The sequence below is a fragment of the Lagopus muta genome, chromosome 19 (assembly GCF_023343835.1).
Source record: "Lagopus muta isolate bLagMut1 chromosome 19, bLagMut1 primary, whole genome shotgun sequence".
Taxonomy (NCBI): domain Eukaryota; kingdom Metazoa; phylum Chordata; class Aves; order Galliformes; family Phasianidae; genus Lagopus; species Lagopus muta.
Window position 1 is genome coordinate 9781394 of NC_064451.1, and position 21195 is coordinate 9802588.

Genomic DNA, 21195 nt, shown 5'->3' on the forward strand with positions numbered 1-21195 from the left:
GGGGGAGTGCAGTGCTCAGATCCATTTGGAAGGAAATGAGAAGAAAATTTGTGCTTTGGAATAAATAATGCACTTACATTTATCGTGTGGTCTTGTGTCAAAGCAATGCAATGAATAGGGATAAACAATAGCAGCCTTGTGTCAAATGAGGTACACCTTGGAAAAGAGTTGGAAGGTGTGTGCGTGTGCACTCATGTGGATACTCTTAGTACCTACAATGAAGTGTTTAAATATGTGGCAGGGTCCTTTAAAAGCTGGAGGAAGACGCTCTGGTTCTTTATGGGAACTGGTGGGATTCTGTAGGATGCTGGGAGCCCACAGGGTTGGTCTGTGCTGCACTCTGGGAGCACTCCCATGAGGACAAGGCTGGGCAGGGTGAGGGAGCGGGCAGGGCAGGGCGGATGCAAGAAGTACTGATGGTGTTTTCTCTTCTTCTCTTTTTTCTGCCCAAGGTTTGAGCATCCGAGGAGCCCAGGAGGAAGACCCTCCCGATCCCCAGCTAATGAGACTAGACAATATGCTTCTGGCAGAAGGAGTCTCAGGTCCGGAGAAAGGTGGGGGATCGGCGGCAGCAGCTGCAGCCGCAGCAGCCTCTGGAGGGTCTTCAGATAACTCTATTGAACACTCAGATTACAGAGCCAAATTGACCCAGATCAGACAAATCTATCACACAGAGCTGGAGAAATATGAACAGGTCAGACATCAGCCTCTCAGTTGTTTGTGTCCCCACTGCTGCCCTTGCACCTCTGCTTGCCAGTGGCGGGCGCCCAGGGCTCTGGTGGCTCTCCCTGCCTGTGCTGCCTATGAGGGCTGCAGGGCACATGTTTGCATGCCCAAGTTCTCTCTGTTGTCTGTAACCACACAAAGTAGCACTGGAGCCAGTGTTCCCTCTTGTAGAGCCAGCCCTGGAAGGAACAGACTGTGTGTGCCCCCGGGTGGCTCAGGAGACACAGCATGGCTGCGGGGCTGGGTGCAGTGTGTGCTGTGTATGAGCTGCTGGCCACCCGCAGGGGTGGGGAGGCTCTGGTTTCTCAGTGAACAACTGCATTGGAGCACAGGGAGTGGGAAGTGTGGCTTTGTGAGACGTTCAACCCTCAGGCTTCTGGTGGTGCCTTTGTTTTCTGCTCCCAGCGATGTCCTGACAAAGCTGGCAAACCCTGAGCCCACTAGCTCAGTGAATTCAATCAGTGGTGGTTTTCTGAGCAGAGCAGGGGAAGCCCTGCCCTTGCCCTTGCCTGTCACAGCACAGTCACTCTGAACAGGCCCAAACCACAAACAAGTTGTAGAAGTGGCAATAAAACCTCTTGGAGCTGTGTGAGCAGAGCCATGTGCCGTGAGGCTCTGGCTGCCTTCCCACAGCTTCCCCTTTTGCTGTGCAGGGCCAGGTGCCTCTGCACCAATCATTCTTCCCTCAAGTGACCCCATTCCATCGCAAAGACACTGGTGTCCTGCGGAGCCCCTTGAGCTCTCACACAGTGGTGGCCAGTGCACGGCCTGCAGCCTGACATGAGGATGGCCGCTAGAAGAATGAGTGCCTTCCAGCAGGAGTGTCTGCTACAACCACGAGGACATGGGCTGGAAACATATCTGGGGCTGAAGCAAATGCAGGTCGATGCTTACAGCTGTTTCCTGGCACATCTCCTTTACCTCTAATAAGTTTAATGATGTGGGGGAAGCAGTAGCATTTTTAGGCCAGTAGCTCAATTTACAAAGGTTTCTACTGAAGTGTCACAGCCATCCGTCCACACCACGGGGAACTTTGGAGGATGCTCAAGTGCTGCTAGGAGAGAGAGAGAGGCGAAGCTGCCCTGAAACATGTACGCTTCCCCCGTTGATCCTGACACCCAGCAGCGTCTGCTCCACAGAAATATGGTAATTTCCCAGCCCTGCAGCAAACTGTCTCCTGCTCGCCTGTCTCAGTAGTGGAGGGCTGGGGCTCAGCATCGCTGTACGCCTGCAGCCGGGCTGCTGCCACAGAGCAGGGCCACCCCGCACCCAGCAGGGCAGCTCCCACAGAGCTCTCCTGCACAGCCCACACCGAGTCCTTCCTGAAGATGCTCTGCAGATGGAGTTTGACGCTGACGTTTGTTGCCAGCTAGGGGAATGTGCTTGGAAAAAAAAGGAAGGAAAATGGAAAGTGTGTCATGCCATCACGCAGCTCTCCCCTCGCTGTGTGCCAGGAGAGATGGTCGTACACAGGCAGCTCCTTCCATAATTTACAGCTGCTATAATAGAGATGACATATTGAAAGCTATCTTCTATAATTACACTGAAATACATTTTTTAGCTGTAGGCTAAAGTACTGTAAGGGTCCCAGGCCTCCTGGAACAGCTGGGAACCTGCTTTCTGAGTTCACGGATGTCTTCTGGATTCACCCCAAATTGGGGTGAAGTGTGGCGGCTGGGAAGACAACACCACCACCCCCAAGCGCCGTGGCACCGTGAGGCTGTGGATTTTCTGGGGTTATGCCTTCTCTTTTCCTCTTGCTTGCCTTGATGAAGCGTTAAGGCTCGCAGAAGCATCCTCCACTCCTACAAGGTTTCTGAGCAGGTTAACAAGGCCATCACTTATAACCTGACATTATTAATAATGTCTCAGGCACCAAGCAGGGGCCTGAAAAATAGCACTGAAAGAGGGATCAAGTAGCTCGGACGTTATAAATAAACAAGAGAAAACAAGACAGAGCATCAGCAGAGTCTGAACGTGCTTCCATTCAGCTGTGCTATGGGAACATCACAGATGGGAGATGCTGGAGAAAGAAAATAAAAGCAGGCCCTTTGCACAGATGTAACCAAATGAAGGCTTGTCCAGCAGTATAAGTAAATTCAGGAAGAGATTTTTGCTTTTTCAACTTCAAAACAGTTGATTTTTATTATCTGTGGAGAAATACTTTTCATAGAATAGAAATGCTTGAAAGCACATTACACACTAAGTAACAGTTACCGTTTGAAAAGTAGTTTGAAAATGTATTCCCTGGACCCACAGATAGCAGCCATGTGATGAGCTGCATGCCTTAAGCATTTCTCCAGTGCCACAGACTTCGATTCAGCAGTACTGCCTAAGCAGCCTGAGCCCCCCACACCTCAGGAAGGCCGTAGCTGCGCCCTGGCGCGTCCTTCAGCTCTGTGCATCGCTGACCAGGTGACCAAAGCCGGTCTTTTTGTCAGCGGTCAGATGGCCGAAACAGAGATCGGCTCAGGCTCCCGCGGCGCAGCCAGCACGCAGCAGGGGCCGATGGCTGCTGGCACTTTGAGGCTGGCACACCAGGCACCCCGTGTCAGAGCTGCAGTGCCACATGTGCCAGCTCTGCCTTTGTGCAGGACAGGCTGCAGTGGGATGGGGACAAGGAGGGCACCTGGAGCAGCCCTTGCTCTGCGGCAGGCACGCAGCCTGGAGGGGTTGGGACAGACTCCTCGTTTTTGGCATGAGCGGGGACCGCGGGCAGCGGGAATGGGCTCCCTGTGGCACCTGGGGTAGCATTAAGTGATCCTGTGATTCTGTGATTAAGCGTCCAGTGAGAGAGGAGGAAAAATCCGCAAATGGCAAATGCGGGTCAGGCAGGTCAGATACCTGCAGCTGGAGCTCAGGTTGTGGTGGGAAGCCTGGGGCACCGTGGCTGCAGCACCCAGCGCTCTGTGCTGCCGTGTGGGACCCCCGCACTGCCCCCAGCCAGGCGCTGCCTCCCAGTGGTGTGGTGGGGAGGTAAATCAGCCTGTAATTTGCTTTCAGTAGTGTAAAGAAAAAAAATCACTTTGCCTGAAGTGTATGCATCTTTCTTAAGGGTGTACCCAGATTTTAATTATCTAAATGTAAATACTTAACGAATTTTACTTAGAGTAATGAGCTAAAGTGCACACTACATAAATGAGATGTTCTAATTAATCATGTATGAACTACTGGTTTAAAGAAAAGCTATGTGAATTCTGCGAATGTTGGGCTATTGCCAAATTGCTAATCAGCATTTGCATTCATAGATGGCTTCACTTAATAAGTTGTGAGACGTTCAGCAAATGTTATAGGAAATTATGAGTTTTTAGATGCATAAACTTTTCACTTTTAACTCTTTCCCTCACACCAGCTATTGAAATGCAGGAGAACTGCTGAACACGTACTTGTAAGACACATCATAGAATGATAGAATGGCTTGGGTTGGAAGGGACCTTAAAGACCATAGAGCTCCAGCCCTCCTGTCATGGGCAGGTTTGCCAACCACTAGAGATTGTAATGCTATTTTTAACCTTGGCTTCAGGAGAAAAAGCTGAGCTGGAATCAGGTTGATTCCTAATGCACATGGTGTGATTGTACGCTGGATGCACAGCGTGAAGTCCTTCAGCCTTGTTTGGAAGTGACTGCAGCTCTGCAGTGCACAAGGAGGGCTTCTTGTGCAACTGCTGTGTTGCCCCCCTTGGCCTCTGAGGAGTGCCGCTGGGGCTGAGTGCAATTTGCCCTTGGCCTGGTCCCCACTGCGCTCCAACTCTGTGCCAGCAAACCTGGGGCTGCACTGCCACACTCCAGGCAGGCAGCAGGCCCAGGGTTTGTTTTTGAAAGAGATAAAGGAGACATAAATCAGCACAGTTTGTGGCAGCTTGCAGCCTGTGTGGGGGGAAGCAGGAATGCCAGCGTGACAGGCACTTGGTCACGCAGAGGCTCAGATCAGCAGAGCCTAGTGATGATGCAGCCTGCAGAAGTTTATATCATCGTGTCCTTTCGCCCGCATAGTCTGGGGCTAGTGATGGATGGCTGCTACAGCCTCCCCTCCCCAGCGCCTGGCTGCGCTGCGAGGCCAGGCTGGGCACAGCCATGCTGTGACGCCATGTGTGGCAGGGGGCTGCATGGGACTGCTCCAGTGGGTTTAAACTCCCTACCTTCTGCAGGGTGTTAAACCTCCTGTGCTGCCTGCATGCATTCAGCACGCCCCTGGAAGTGCTGGCTGCCGACAGATTCTGCTCATGCTTCTGAGCACGTGCTGGCACTGCTCACAACGTCCTGCCTCCAACCACTTACTGAAAGATCAGCCTTCCAGATCCCACTCCCCATCAACTTGCTGGGCACTGCTCGCCTCATGGATGGGAAGGGATAAGAGCAAAGAGGAACCACACCAGTGCTGGCTGCTGCCGGCTGCATGCAGTCTGCTCCCATGGCTGTGTGTGGGGATGGGGCTGTGTGAGGCTTCACATGCTTGTTGGGTGGCACAAGGCAATTTCTAAGCCTCTCCTTCCTTCCTTTGCAGGCATGTAATGAATTTACCACACATGTGATGAACCTGCTCAGAGAACAGAGTCGAACGCGGCCCATTTCTCCTAAGGAGATTGAAAGGATGGTGGGCATCATACATCGAAAATTCAGCTCCATTCAGATGCAGCTGAAGCAGAGTACTTGTGAAGCAGTCATGATTTTAAGGTCGAGGTTCCTTGATGCCAGGTAAGGCTGAGATGACTGCCCCAGCTTTTCTGGTGTAGAAGGGCTGCTGCTGGCAGTGTTTGTGCTGAGCACTGTTCCATCATTGCAGTTAATTTAAACGGCTGCAGGTACAAGCATTTCCCAGCGTAGGGCCATAACCAGTCCCACAGTACAGGTTACCTGGGAGCAACATGTCACAGCCTGAGGCTGGCTCTGAGTTAGCAGCTGCCTGCACTTGAGGTAAGAAGTGTTGATAATTCCAAAGACCAGATCTGCTGGCCCCTGTTCCAACAAGTTGTCATGCAAGTAGAGTCAGTGGTGGCAAAAGAGGGGCTAACAGCCTAATTTGCTGGGGTGCCCCAAGAAGGTGGGAGGCTGCCCCAGCACTGTCCCTGCCACAGGAGCCTGGCAGCTGGCTGAGCCCTGCAGTACAGGGAGAGCCCACATGGAGCCTGTAGTTATCAGCCAGTGCCTGCTTCACACCTGAAAGCTGTGAGAAGCTAAACAAGAGCAAAATAATTTTATTAACAAGGAGGTCACTGGCAGGTGTGGCAAATTAGGATAATTACAAACAGTTGGAGGAAATGTCTGTGGAGAGCTCTAGTAACTGCAAAAGGTAAAGCTTGCAGATGCACATTTTAAAGTGATTTCTTTAAAAAGGAGGAAGGTAAATAAGGCAAAATGAGCGGAAGCACAGTAATGAGATAAATGCAGCTCTAGGGAGAGTCTGCCTGCTCCAGGATACAGCATCGTTAGCAGCACTGTGATACTCCTGGAAGAGAGCGTTGGGGATTGCTGCTAGGCTGCCTGCTGGCCTGCAGCACTGCCTGTGATTGCAACCAGCCTGGAGGGTAAGGAGCTCTGACAGAATGTCTAACTGGAGATTCTGTGAGGAGCTCCCAGGGTGGCAGGCAGCACATCCCAGCGTGGAAGTGAACAGCTGTGCAGGTGCTGCTGCCACGGTCCTCAGGGTGGGCAGGCTGTTGGCTGCACCTCAGGGAGTGGCTCAGCACTGCAGCCTGCGCCAGGGCCTGCACTGTCCTCAGCAGCGAGTGCGGGCTGCTTGGCTCCCTGAGTGCTGGATGAGGACGTGGCATGCAGGCAGCCCTGCTATGCTCGCCCCAGTAGCCCTGTGCGGGAGCCCTGACCGTACGGGTGAAGGGAAGGCTGATGCTGTTGTCAGCAGTGGAGATGTAGTTGTGGAGCAGGCAATGTGCTCTTTTAGGCTGAGGCTGGGCGCTGGCTGACTCCATGTCTGCTCCTGCCTCACTTCCTGCTCTGCTGCCCCAGGTCTCAACCTGTGTTGTGTGGGAGTTGTCTGTGTGTCCCTGGGATGAGCCCCGTGCAGGCTGGGTGACGGAGGCAGTGCTTGGACCCTAGCAGCCCTCAGCATGGTGATGGTAGAGCTGGGGGTGTGGAGGTGGCTGCATGCTGCCCTGCCGGAGCTCTGGTGCTGTTGGAACAGCTGTTGTTTTCTTTTCTCATTTCAGAAGGAAAAGACGCAATTTCAGTAAACAAGCCACAGAAATATTGAATGAGTATTTTTACTCCCACCTCAGTAACCCTTACCCCAGTGAAGAAGCCAAAGAAGAGCTGGCAAAGAAGTGCAGCATCACGGTATCACAGGTAGGCAGCAGGGGGAGCGCGGCCCCAATCCCCCACTGCTCTCTGACCGAGCTGCCCCTGCTCCAGCTCAGGATGGGCTTCGATAGGGGCTGCGTATGCAGGCTGCCCTGCCCTGTGCTTGTCCTGATCCTTTTGGCTCTCTCCCAGATGTTACTGTAAAGTTAATGCAAGAAAAACAGCTTCTCCCTAATTAGAAGGGCTTAATTCCATTGGCTGGGACTGTTTTCTGTGCAGGCCAAAACACACGTACAGCTCTAAGCTGGGTCCTCACAAAAACATTCAGGCTGATGGCACCAATACATCAAACTTTCATTCACTGTTTCCTTCACCACTTCAGAAAGCAAAATAACATGTTGCATTTCTTGTGGCCTGTATGCTTGACAGAAAGCCAAAATAATCCCGCATCAAATCTGGCACACACAGCTTGGGAAAGGTTGCTCTTGGATGGTAGAAGAGAAAGTCCACTGGCAGCGTCCCTGTTCTCCAGCTGTCCCATTGCGGGGCTGCATGCCATCTCCTCCCAGCTCCATCAGCTCTGCTTATCAATATTTCAGGTCCTTTAGAGGAACAATGCCTGCGGCGAGTGTGTTAACTATTAATGATTGCAGGCTTCGGTATTGGCATTATTAGCAGCGCAACCTTTAGCTTTATAATTAAGACTTGAGTTGAGATTTACTTTATAAGTCTCCATTGAATCCATGAAAAATTCAGGCTCTTTATTGAAGACTTTCAGATGAAATCTTCTGTGAGAAAGGCCACTCAGCTCCCCAAAACCAGATCTTACTTAATTAACTTTGAATGTGCCATCAGAAGTACAAACTCTAGCACAACTGTCCTCTGCTGTGAAAGAGGCCAGCAGAGATACGCTTGTGCCATGCTTGCTTCCCAGCACGCAGCATGTCCTGTGCTCCTGCTGGATGGGAAGCTTGTGTGACCAGTGAAGGTAAGGGGTGCAAGTGGGAACAGTTTATCTCAGTCTACTTACAACTGGCTATGGTGATGTGCAGGAATTTTGGTTTTTCCTCTTGGAGAATGCTCAATGTGAGAAGGAAGTAAATGTTGCTATGTTGAGCCTGCTACAGGGCAGAAAATGGTATTTGTGGCCTAAAGTGCCCTGCTTTGGGAGGCTTGGCACAGAACTTGCTTGCTATTGAGTTTCTCCTTTGTCACTGCTAGCATCACATGAGTAACTGCAGCTGAGCAGGCAGCTCTGGGCAACTATGCCAGCCCACAGGTATCACTGCAGCTCTCCCAAATGACTGGAGCCAGCCAAACAGCTGCAGAGCACAGGAGGACCTGTGCAGCTTGGTCCACAGCCGGGTCTCATTGCTGGTTTCAGTCATTTTGGCATAAAAAAAGCTTATTGCAGTTCCTCCAGTAAGTGTTGTTTGAAAAATCCTCCCGCAAGAGCCAAGGTGGCTTGCTGCGTAGTTAGGAGAGCCAACATCATCAACATGAAGTTGGAGAACACAGAAATCATCTCTGCTGGCACAGTGTAATCAGGGAAAGCACACACACTGTGCTGGAGAGCACAGCAGACCTGCTGAAGAGATGTTTTGTGTCCAGCCAGGAGCTAGAGAGCTGTGCCTGGCAGAGGAGGAGTTAGTGATCCTGGAGAGTGGGCAGATAAAAAGCTAGACCTAGATAAGGCTGAGGAGGCTGAAGGAAACGAGATGGAGCATTTGAGAAGCCATAACTGATAGCTTCTAGTGCTAATAGATCTGATTGCTTTCTTAATTGGCTGTTTGATAAGATTTAATGTATATGTTGTAGAATGAAATAAAAGGCAGGCAGATGGTCCAAAAGAGTAGGAGCAGCAGTCAGCCTGTAATGTGAATATAGGTTTGCCTCTTTAATATTTGATACGAGCGTGAATTAGTCGTTCCCTGAATCCATTAGGAAGCCTGGATGAGTGATGGGAGTAGCTGCATTGCCTCCTTTGTACCATTCTGCACATCCTGAGCTTTGAAGGGCAACGTTTCCCAACCTAAGAGTAAGGACAGCATTAACTGCAAAGCGTTGACAGCATCTGCCACGGATGCAGATCTGGGGCAGTGGCTGAAGCTTCAGTCTGGCAAGGAGTGTGCAAACGGCTGGAAGAAGTCCCTGATGGGGGGAAGGCCAGAGCACTGGGCAGTGTGCCACCTAATGGGAGAGAAGCCTGCAGTGAGAGAGGGTGTGCCTCTGATCAGCTGGTTACTTGAATTCCTGATAGATCTGCTTTCACCACTGGAAATGTGAGTGCTATGGTTCTCCTGCTCTTTGATTTTTCTGAGGTGTTTCCAAAGGCCGTATGGCAAGGCTGCAGGATTAGTTGATATTTACTAGGTCAGACTAGGCTGAAGTTGTCTTTCTTTGTACTGAAAAGTGTATATATTTTTAGGGCCATCTAGCAGAAAAGCTCCAAGCATGCACTGTAAAATTGCACAGTCCACGCTGCCCTGGTGCTTGGCAGCAAAAGTCAGAGGATGCAATCCAGAAATCAGGCGTAAATTGAGCAGTCATTTAAAATACTGGCAGGAGTAGCATCACCTGGGATGAGCAATGGCATCCAAGCGAGTGACTGAGCTACTCCTGCACAGGGTTTTTATGAAAAATCTCTAAGCAGATCTATTTCCAGACCTGACCAGGAGTCCCTCCGACGTTGCCTTGCCTGGCACTGTGCCCGGCTGCCTCCTTGGCTGCAGAGGCCCGGGAGGTACAAAGAGCTGGGAAATGAGAAGGGGAAAAAAACTGTTGGCTTTGGAAACTCTTGGAGGTTTCTGTTTGTGTTTGAAGAAACTTGGTCCTTTTTCTATCTGAGCTGGGCTTCCCATGCAGTCTCTAACCTGCAGTACTAACTTGTGCTGTCAGTGTCTGAGGAATGCTGGGGGCAGGTTCATGGCAGAATATTTTCTCCCTCAAACACTTAATTAGTGAGAATTTTGGATCAGCCTCCCCCCTGCTTAAGCAGCTGACTGGAAACCTTGCTGCTAAGGCACTTCACTGAGCTGCAAAGAAACTTGTCTCCTGGAATCATTTAACTGGGGAGGGAGATAGATGGTTTTAGTTTTGGTCCTGGTGTTTAAAATACTGTGTAGAGAAGGTGTTTCAAGAAAAGCATAAAGACAAACTATGAAGATGAGCACCTCATGCAATTTCATTTTAAGAGTATGGAAAAGGTAATTCTAGGGGAAAAAAAATGTCCTTAACAGAACGTTGTTGGCTGTAATTTAGAACCACCCGATCAGCACGTGTTTGTGGGAGATAAACTGTGTCATCTGTTCTCTCCATGCTGTGGCTGCGAGGCTGATGTTTTATACTTTTGCAGATGAGTCTCTTTCAGGGTGTCATGAACAACTATCAGTCTATCATATGAGCTATAGAAAGGGCATAGTTGCTGCTGAAAGCATGTCAGTGGATTATGGCAATAAAATTTTTCACTGCTTCAAACAGAAGAAGAATACGGTTGACAAGAGAGTGTATTTAAAATCTTTTTTTAAAAGGATGCAAAAGCTGATTTTCAGCATCTCTCCAAGCCCCACTTCTTCTGCTCTGTTTGTTTTGGTAAGCACGTTGACATGGAGAGCTGCAGATTTATAGGCTCTTATCCTTGACTTTGTTTGGGAAGCAAGAAAAAAAAAGATGCGAGCTTAAATAAATAGTTTGTAGATGTAAAATTGTTAGCCATAATTGTACTGTGCTTATTTTCAGTTTTTTTCTGCTTTGTGTCATTTGGCGAGGTACAGAATATAAACAGTGCTGCAGACCCTTGGAAAGACTATGGAAAAATTTCTGTGATCCATAAATATTTAGTTTGCTCATTTCAGCAGCGATGTTCTTGTGTCAGCTGGTTCTCTGCAGAACGAGGCCTGATTTTTCCCAAGAGCACAGCCGGTGCTGAGACAAAACACGTCCCATCCCAAACCCCACACTAGGCATCAGGACTGTTTAAGTAATAATTTATCGTCTTTTCATTAAACATTGCAATTAATGTGGTAAGTAAGTGCAACAGTATTTTTTGAAATGTAATATACAATTAAGCCCAAGTAATAAATTGACCTTCAATGATCAGGAGTAGAAAGATGGTTAATTTTTTGTTTGTTTTTTATTTTTAATGTGAACATATAGATAGTTTGTTTAAATGAAAAGCGTTCATAAAGCAGCTCACAGCTTCCATTTTTAGGATGAGCCTGCAGTGCTGTGAAGAGCCAGGGCACAGTGGGATCGGGAGCAGGGCACGGCAGCCCCTCCAGTGCCCTGGGCAGCCTGGTGACCACAGTCATGCTGTGCGCCGGGGAAGGGAGGGCAGCAGGGAGCAGGGCTTTGTGGTGGTGTGCTTCATGCGGCCCTGGTGCTGCTGGCCGTGCTGGCGGTGCAGTGGAGGTGGCGAGGCGCGGGAATGCCGAGCCCTGCGGCTGGGAAGCGAAGGGTGCTGGGCTGCGACGTCCATCCTGGGGAGGCTCTGCCCAGACCTGGGTGTGCAGCGTGTGCTTTGGTCTCAGAAATAGTTTAACATTTCTGGATGTTCATTGAGATGTGGTATATAGGTTAAACATAACGTACGATTGCTGCTCCTCTCATTGCTTCCAATTAAACCTTGCTTGTTAGTTTAACCTCTAGGTAATCCCATCAAACAATTGATGTCAAGGAAACACTGCCCACAGTGGCTCTGGATGAGTGGCCATTAATTTTAATTGCCTTGATATTAAAGATTAAGAAGTATTGGGACTAGCAGAATGGAAACGATCTGATGTCAAGCAAATCCACTCGATGAGGCTTCCCCAGGCTGCTGGTGATATTAAAATTTTACTGTGAGAATTAAATAAACCTTTATTAGTGATGGCTGTTGTTTGATTGGTCCATGGGTGTGCATAAACAGAGGGATCTCGTGCACATCTGTGGACAATAGTTGATGTACAGAGATTCCTCAATTATGAAACTGTTAATAAAGCATAATCTGATTGTCCACAATAATTATTTGCTAGGTTTCATTAATGCATTATTGCTTTTCTGACTGACAAGATAAATATTAAGTGTAATATACAGAATACAGTACAATAGATGCAGTGCTGTCTAGGGAAGGGAATGTATAAGGTGTGCATCTTGAATTACAGTTAAAAGCTGGGTGCTTTTCATTAATTGTGTTAAAGGCTGGAGCTACCTAAAGCACAGGTCCTGTGGGCTTTGCTGGGTGCAATGATGCACTCCTGGGCTTTCAGAGGAGCTGCAGAGCTCTGTGGTGCTTGTGGGATGTGGGAGCAGCCGAATGTCACTGTGTGCTGTGCAGTGTGGAGCTTTGGTCCCTCACTACAGGGCACAACTAATTACCACTTGTGTTGTTACCAGTCCCCTCCCCTCTACCTCTGTCTCATTACAGATGCTTTTTTGTCTGGGCAGCTTTGGCTGTTGCCTGTGTTACGAGCTGAGGCTGTTGTTTAGCTCTGTTGTAGTGCTGAAGTTAAACAAAGGCGCTGAGAAACCACTGCAGGATCTTTTCTGAACTGCTCCAGCCGTGACCTCTGCACGGGTTAATGGCCAGCGCCCTGCCAGCCACTCTGGTCTCAGTACAGTATCTTCAAAGAGATGACAAAGTGACTTTTCAGCCATTATTGATTTATATGATCCCTTTCATTTCCAGCCGACCAAACACAGCTCTAGGTGCGGGCTGCCAAGGTTGTTCTGGCCCCCAAATAAAGAACAATGTGAAGCTGTGGCTGTTTGCTCTGGCTCAGCCAGCAGGCACTTCAGTCCGTGCGGCAGCTCTGCGGTTTTGCACTGCCCTCATGGATGGATGGCGATACTGAAGAGAGACAGCAAGCTCCAGGATACGTGTTGTCACCCCTTGGGCATCAGTTTGCCAGCGGACAAGCAGAACCAGATCAGACACGTACCTGTACTCATATTTAACTGATCCATGATTGTTGCAGGGTTCCTGCTGGGGATGAGGCACTGGGGTTAACTGGATCCAGCGCAATGTTTTGAATTGCTTTGTTGAGTCAGACACTGTGTCCTTCACTCTGCCCCTCCTCTCTCCAACACAGGTCTCCAACTGGTTTGGCAATAAGAGAATCAGGTACAAGAAGAACATTGGGAAGTTCCAGGAAGAAGCCAATCTTTACGCAGCAAAGACGGCTGTGACTGCAGCGCACGCCGTGGCCGCGGCCGTCCAGAACAACCAGACCAACTCCCCCACCACGCCAAACTCTGGTGCGTACCCACGCGTGTTGGGGCAGCCTGCAGCGAGCTCAGCAGGGCGAGCAGCTCCCTGGCAGCACTGCCTGGGGAGTGGGGTTGGCCTCGTGGGCTGAAGGGACTGAGCTGCAGCTCCCACCACGGGTCTGCCTCGCTCTCACTGCTGGCAGCATCTTCGCTTCTGTCGATACCTTAAGCGTTTTCTGATTCCATGAAAGTAGCAGAAAATAAAGGGAGGCAGAACTCTCAAGCCTGTGTTTGTAGAACTGCTGTATTTATTGTCAAGATAAGAACGTAAGAACAAAACACAGGGATGTTTTAGTGTGCACTAATTAAAATTTGTGCTCTGGGTTGCTTGACAAGGGGTTGATATTATATATAAAAATCTAGGGACACAGCTTTTATTCCAGAGTCTAACCACGTGTTCTTTTATAGTGTTTAACAACTGTCTCGCTAGTGCGCTGTTGACATTTTGCAAATCTAAGCATTAAGTTAGTAGAGGGAGGATCTGAAGAGGAAATCGCTTTGGGGTTCCAGAGGCAAGGGTTTCTACAAAGTTTGGCACTATTTACAGTGAAGTTTTGCCACAGCATAGTTGTAGACAACTTTTTAAGGATGTAAAGATTCATGGGGAAAAAAAAAAAAGCCTTTAGTCAAAGGAAAGGAAGAGAAAGGTTCCTCCTCTGCCGATAGATCAGCTAACTAGAAATTACCGGGCATTTCTGTTTGAAGGAAATATTAAACACAGGTTCAAAATTAGTTTTTTAGAGTGTTGAGCAATTCAGGATGAGGTGATCCTCCGGGGAAAAGCAGCTGGCACATGTGCTGTGTGTGCAGTGCTCTCCAGCAGTAAGGCTGCCCCGGGCTCTGATGGCTGTCCCTGCTTCCCCGGCGTGGTTTTGCTGCGCGCCGCTGAGCGCCGTGGGGAGAAGCAGTGCAGGTCCCACGCTGTGCGGTGTCCTGCCAGGCCGGCCTTGCCCTGCTGTGGGTCAGGAGCGTGGTTTCTGTTGGGCATTGCCTTTCCTTCTTGTTTCCTTTCTTCTTCTCCTTCCCCTGCCCTGAGGTCTTTGGGGTTATATATTTGTAGCTCTCTGTTATTCAGCTACTTAACTCTTTCCTTTCCAGGTTCTTCTGGTTCTTTTAACCTCCCAAATTCTGGGGACATGTTCATGAACATGCAGAGTCTGAATGGGGATTCTTACCAGGGGTCCCAAGTCGGAGCCAATGTGCAGTCACAGGTAGGAGAAATGCCCCACAGTAGGGCCTTTCTAGCAGGGTAGGGTTTGGGCTAAAAATTCCACCTTACTCTGGCTCTATTGAATGGTCTGTGCCTCACTGCAGAGTGGAGGCTGCATATTTCTGAACGTGACCTATTCTTACCCCGGCATTGAATTTCACAAATACGAAGGAAAGAGTGATTTTTTCTGATTGAAACTTGAAGCTTTGTGAATGCATTCGGCTCTGGCTTGAGCTCATGGAATGGGATTGGGTGCATCTGACTTCCATGGACGCTGTAAATCCAGTGAATTTTCTTTTTTCCTTTTCTTTTTTCTTTTTTTCCCTTCTTTTTTTTTTCTTTTTTTTTTTTCCCCTTAATGTCTTTGTTTCATTTATCAGACAAACCTTTATTTGTGTATTTGTTTGAATGTCAGAACGCATCTAACTGAGCTATTAAAATACAAGTTATTCTCAGTCCCTTTTCCAGTCCTTTCACACAGGGCTTTATATGTTCCATCATCTTTCCCCATACGTGCAAGTACATCCAAACATACGAATGTGCACAGCGCTTTGCTGCAGACACTTAAGAAGGACCTGCGGGATGCACTGCTGTGAGGAAGTTATTGTTTGGCTGGTGTGAGAAGCAGAGATGTATGGCTTTTAACATGCAGGGATTTGTTGAAATTCTGCCAGTCATTCTTGATTGATAAATTTGTCTTTCATAGAAGACGCTAAACCCGTTTGGCTCACATAATTCAAAATGTTGCCTATTGTAAGTGATGATGTTTTAATAGATTTGGAATGATGAATTTTGTTTCCTCTTACTTTAAGGTGGATACCCTGCGTCATGTTATCAATCAGACGGGAGGATACAATGATGGCTTGGGAGGAAATTCACTGTACAGTCCACATAATTTAAATGTGAGTACCCAGGGGAAGAGTAGTTTGGAGGGCCATAAGCACGGTGTCGGGTAAATGTAGTCATTAACACACATATTAATTTCTCTTGTGATAGCATATTTTAACATTGCATCATTGGAGATGGACTGCAAAATGGCCCTTGATACGGCTATGAGTCTTGGTCATGTAGGAACAGAGAAAATTCCTAGAGCCATCACTATAAACAGTTGGAATTTTTATATTTTTCAGCCTTATGAGTTTAAAAAGTGATAGCCTTGGAGAGAAGGCTCTTGTTCTTTGCAGAGGTGGTCAGATAACCGCACGTGCATTCGTCATTGCCTGCAATCTGACATCAGGACTGCTGTTTTGATATACTTTTAGCCATTTCAAGGGTGCACATTTTTCCTGCGTTTGAGAAGCGATTTTGGCCTTGTTACTCAAACGAGAGAAGTAGGTCTGGCAAAGAGGTACTGGTGAATTGAGGGATGTTAGACCGGGTTGTGCCGGGTGCTGTCAGTGCAGCCCTGCTGTGGCTGCTGGGATCGGTTGGTGCTCGGAGCGGCCGGGCCCTGCAGTGGCCAGGATAGCTGAGGGCCGCAGCTGTTGTGCTGCGTGAGAGCCCGGGACCAAACACCTCCCAGGGCAGCAGGCTGTGTGCTGAAGGCTCTGCTGCAAACTGTGTTCAGCTCTCATATTCAACTTCCTCTTCTCATTCGCCGCTTTGAAAATGAGTGCTTCGTTTTACTAAATGCTCCGTATTTGCTTGCCGGGCGGCCTTCATTTGTTTTCCTTTTTATTCACAAAGTTTAAAATGACCGCAGAGGGAGCGCTGGGCAGGCAGTGCTCCTCCCGCCCCGGGCGGCTCTGTGCCACCGCCCACTGCTGCATTGGTGCCCGCGGTGCTGCGGCTCAGGCGCTGTGCAGAGCACCTCTGGGAAGGGCTCAGCCACAGGGATGTGAGCTTTTCCTCTTCAAGGGTTTCCACTTGCCACGAGAGTAAATATTAATGATTTAAAATGTGATTGAAGATGTTCAATTGTAAAGGGAAAAAAGTACCATTAAATACTCAAATCTTTTACATTTGAAATGTCAAATCTTTCTTTTTGGGTTTATAAATAACTCATAATAACCCACAACAAACCATATAAAAAGCCTTTTAGTTGCATTTCTCCTTTTTCATTTAAGTGTTTTGAAATGCTTCAGAGAATTTGCGATATCCTTATCAACATGATAAAATATGAAACTGTGATTGCCTGCAGCATTTTACAGACATGAATTCCATCTTCACTGATGAGGCCTGATAAGGCGCTGTTGTATAATACAGTGCATAATCTCAAACCACCAGAGTAAGGATTAATTTATTTGAAAAAAAGAATGCTTGCTGACAACCTCTCCTCCAGCTGCCAAGCTGAGTAAAAATATTGTACATTTGTTGTTTATAAATTTGGATAAAAGAGGAATGATGTTTACTTCAGATGGAATATCTTTAGACTCATATCTGCACAAGAGTTTTTCTTTCTCTAAGTAGATTTTCATATCCTTAAAAAAAAAAAAAAATATTAAAAAAAAAAAAAAGCAGAGGTGCCTCGGCACGCTTTGTGCATTGCCAGCCCGCGTCTGAGCAGCTGAGCATCTTAAACCGTGTGGTGAGGTTTCAGCCTTAATGCGATCGCAGGTCGGTATTGCCATTAATTTTCCTTAAGGGAGCACAGACTCAAACCTTGGAATTTGTCACGATAAGGGCTTCTCTGTTTGCTGTTTTTCATCCACACAGCAGACAATCACCAGGCGGTGCTGCGGGGCGGTCCGGGGCCCAGCGTCAGCACAGGGCAGCCCCTGGGCCCAGCCAGGCGGAGCGGCCCCGCGAAGGCTGCGGGGTGCCGGGGGGGCAGCTGCCCCGTCACTTCCACTCAGCCTCCCCCCAGTCACGAGCACCGCGCCGCCCTCCTCCTGACTGACACCAAAATACGTAGCGACAAGCTGTCTGCCACAGCAGAAATCTGATCAGACATTGATTTCAGCAATTGCCTCCATGGGCCGAGACATAAGGCAAATTTGTTTCTGAGCACTGCTATTGCTGATGCAGGCCTAATGCGGGGAGGGCCGGCAGCGAGCGGGAGCACAGAGCGGCAGCCTGTGTGGGGCTGCACTTCGAGTAATTGGCGGAGGGGTCGAGGGCCCCTTCCTGCCCCTGCCTGCGCTGCTGCGTGGGCTTGGATGGACCTGGATTCTGGTGTAGAGAAAGGCAACTCCCAGCTCTGGAGCTGAGAGGAGAGATGCGTTAAGGACTGCTGCCCCAGAGCCGCTTTCTCAGGAAGAATAACCTGAAGCATCGGCTGAAGGGGTGCTCTTCATTAAGAGCGAGAATGGAGATGCGGGAATCCCAGCATTGCTATTGTGGTCGGCCCCTGGCTGTGGGACGCTTCTCTCATCAAAGCGCCTCACGCACAGCTCGGGTGGTTTTCTCACAAATTCTGCAACCAGAGGGAGTTTAGGATAAGCTCTTTCCCAGAGCGTCTCCCCCCCATCTCTGGCCTTGCCACTTTGTTACTTTCAGTGCACTATGTAATTAATATGCGTAATTGCATCAATTGAATTGTTTTTCCCTTTTCAGGCTAATGGAGGCTGGCAGGATGCAACTACTCCATCTTCTGTGACTTCCCCTACAGAAGGGCCGGGAAGTGTGCACTCTGATACCTCTAACTAATCTCCTAGCAACACTTTTTCCCTGAGCTGAGATGCCTTGATCAGCGCATTCAGAGTCGCAGGAGAAAAAGGAAAGAATTTTTTTGTAGCCAACCACCTACAGCTTTACTGTAAAACCTTGTCTTACTAGAAAACTTGGTAAATCTGTTTTTTAAAGGTATCATAATCATTTGTATTTATACTTAAAACACACAATGTTAAAAAGCACTTTATCCAATTGGGCCAAGATTTAGCATTGTTTATAGCCCTGTAACTATTTTATCATAATTTATTATCGGCGATTTTAACAGTGTCGGTCTAACAGTTGCCAATTGCTTGGCCTTAAGGGTAAAAGTACAGTACAAGCTTAACCTCGATAGCAAGAATGGGCACAAAGAACACCTCACCTGAATCTTAACTGCGTGCATATTTTCGCGGAAAGTCAAAATGAGTTACAGACTTGGATTGTGTTTAACCTTCTCATCTCTCTTATGGAGTTGGAATAAAGAGATCTGTTTGGTTATTTCAGTTAACAGCGGTTGTGTTTAAGAATCCTTATTCGTCACATTTTTGTTGTGATCTGTTGCTTTATAAGTTAGGTTGGATACCAGGAGCATCTTTCCTTGCTAACCGCCAGGACCCCCCGCCTGCTCTCTGTATTTCGGCAATGGACTCAGAGTGTTCTTAAGAGGTGAAGATATTGCTGCTTCTTTCAGTGAGCCACCAGCTGGGTTTTACAGTGTGAGTAGGTGCTGTGCGGCTGCCGAGATTGGTTACTTCTTCTGGGCAGCCAAACAAACAAAAACAGAAAGGAAAAGCGAAGGAAAAAGCACCGTTATATGGATTGTTGTACATAGTGTAGCAAAAGAGTATTTATACATCTCACCAATCAAAACACAGCTTTATTACCTCATGCGAACTCATACGAACCAATAGACTTTCAACATGTTCTGTAGCTTAGAGTGCTCACTTACTACCTCTGAACGATACTCACGCTGTAGTTTGTCTCTTTCTTATCTTTTTGCATCTTGTAACTAACTCTTTGTTTCCCTCATAAATTGTAATGTACATTGTAATCTTTTAAAAGAATCAGGGTTGCGTTTGCAACTTTTAAAAGAGCTGAAGTGGAAACGTTGGGTCTTAGGTTTAACAGGACAGTGAAACTGTTGTAAATACTGAGAAACATTTTGAATGTTCTTCATCTTGTTACTAATCCACGCAAAAAATACAACTAATTGTAATGCATACAGACTTCAGTATCAGTACTGTATATTCACCCTGTGTAACAGGGGGCCCTTTCTTTCTCTCTTTTGTATTGTATGCGATTCTGAAACTGATTGAGTCATGAAAATAATTTGTGGCAGTGATTCTAATGTATTAAAACGTTTCGTGTTACTTTCTAACTGGATTACACCCTGGATTGAGAAGTCTTCCTCGTGGTAGTTATATGTAGTTTCAAACATGAATAAACTTTTTGCTTTCATGATCAAATTTTGATGTAATTTCTTCCAGCTCAGTTTAAGTCAGGCCTGAGCAGAGCGAGCTGCAGAGGTGCAGCTGCCGTTGCAGGAGTTCAGCGCGGCTCAGGACGGGCGGAGCGGCGCGCAGGAGCTCAGTGGCAGTGAGCTGTGCTGGGGCTCAGAGCCCCAGCCTCCACCTGTGTGCTGTGCTGTGTGGGAGCAGAGGGAGAGAGGGGCTGCGGAGAGGGGCAGTCGTGGAGATGCACTTAAGGAGCGCCATCGCATTCACTCTTAATTACCGCTTCGTTTAACGTTGACTTTGGAACTACAACCTCAGCTAGCGAGTGTAATGCGATTATAAAAATATTTTTCTTTATTAAAAAAACTTTTTTGGAAGGGCATATATATATAAATGCTAATTTTAAGTCTTTTTAATAAAGTAAAGGTCAATAACAGGTAATAGCCTATTTACCATATCTCAAGGAAATTGACTCACAGGAAATCAAATTAACGTTAATCACTTGCAGCAAATGGTCTCTGATAGATAGAACTCCTTACTCCTTTGGTAGCAGCAGAAGGAGGGCTGCCCGTCCCCGCTGCGCTCATCATGCTTCCTCCCCACCAGCTGCTGCAGACTTTAGGTGTTGTTTTGGTGGCAAAATGATAATTTGCATGATTTGGTTGGCTTGTCGATCAGCTTTTCTTATCAACAGTTCATGGATTGGGTTATTCTGTGAAGTCCCTTTGCTCACTCTCTCCCCCCAGTGTCACACTCACCTCCGTATGTGTCCCATGACACAGATGCCCCTCTTGCTCTTCTGCCCTTGTTTGCTGAGCACACGCATCTTCTCGTTCAGTTTTAGAACTGAATGTTGCTTCTTTCACTACAGGTGGTGCATTTAGATCAACATGTAAATAGCTAGAGGCACTGCACAGCTTCACTGCCAATGATGAAAGAGGGCTGAGCGGGGACTGTGGACTTCTGGAGACTTCTGCATGTGGATGAGGCACAACAGAGCGCCCTGTGCTTGCTGCTGGAGCTCCCTGAGCCCACGCGCTCTTGGCTTATGCTCAATGGAAACAGTGTTTTAAATGTAAAGTGTGTCAGTGGAGGCAGAGGCAACATAATGAACACGCAGACGTCCCTCATCTTGATCACATCTCCGCTGGCCACAGGCAAGGACCTGTCATGCACAGAGGAGGTTCATGGGAAGGCCATCAACAACCTTTGGGCCACGCTCACGTGCCCCACGCCTGCTGGGCATCATTAGCGTGCTGCTTTACAGCATTAAGGCTCTGGGTCCCTCTGAGTTACAAGTGCAATTTGGCCTTTCCTTGCGTTGGATAACAGCCACATGGTTACATGGCCAATAATAAACACTTTATCCTTGAGGCTTGATTACACATCAGAGAGGTTTACTGCCAGTACCAGTGTTGGGATCAGCGCCGTGTTCCGCCCAGCAGAGACAGTGGGCCGTCAGAGCCCTCCAGCAGCACTGCGAGCTGCTGGGCTGTGCAAGTGTCACCACAAGCTGTTGGTGTGCAAGTGTCACCAGGAGCTGCAGGAGCCCTGTGCCACTGGCTTGGAAGTGGCAGAGGGGCACAGCCGCCATCCCCGTGGCCGTCCTTCCGTCTGCTCAGAGTGCCAGTCGGGCTCACAGAGCACAGCAGCACTGGCTGGGTCTTGCAGCACCTCCCATCACCCCGGTCCTGGCCCTGTGCTCCCTGTACA

General features: G+C 48.3%; 1 protein-coding gene across 4 annotated transcripts in view; it reads left to right on the top strand.

The window, feature by feature from the left end:
• PBX3 (PBX homeobox 3) overlaps nucleotides 1-19316 on the top strand; it is a 95368-nt gene extending 76052 nt beyond the window's left edge. For 3 of the 4 annotated variants that reach the window (XM_048966460.1, XM_048966458.1, XM_048966457.1), the window contains exons 3-9: nucleotides 453-694; nucleotides 5231-5421; nucleotides 6891-7026; nucleotides 13050-13215; nucleotides 14326-14438; nucleotides 15250-15339; nucleotides 17933-19316. In XM_048966460.1, the coding sequence (XP_048822417.1) occupies nucleotides 453-694; nucleotides 5231-5421; nucleotides 6891-7026; nucleotides 13050-13215; nucleotides 14326-14438; nucleotides 15250-15339; nucleotides 17933-18025 (1031 nt within the window). In that variant the 3' untranslated portion in view covers nucleotides 18026-19316. The remainder of the gene's footprint in view (nucleotides 1-452; nucleotides 695-5230; nucleotides 5422-6890; nucleotides 7027-13049; nucleotides 13216-14325; nucleotides 14439-15249; nucleotides 15340-17932) is intronic. The other variant, XM_048966459.1, reaches the window with a different exon arrangement.
• Nucleotides 19317-21195: the final 1879 nt, after the last annotated feature.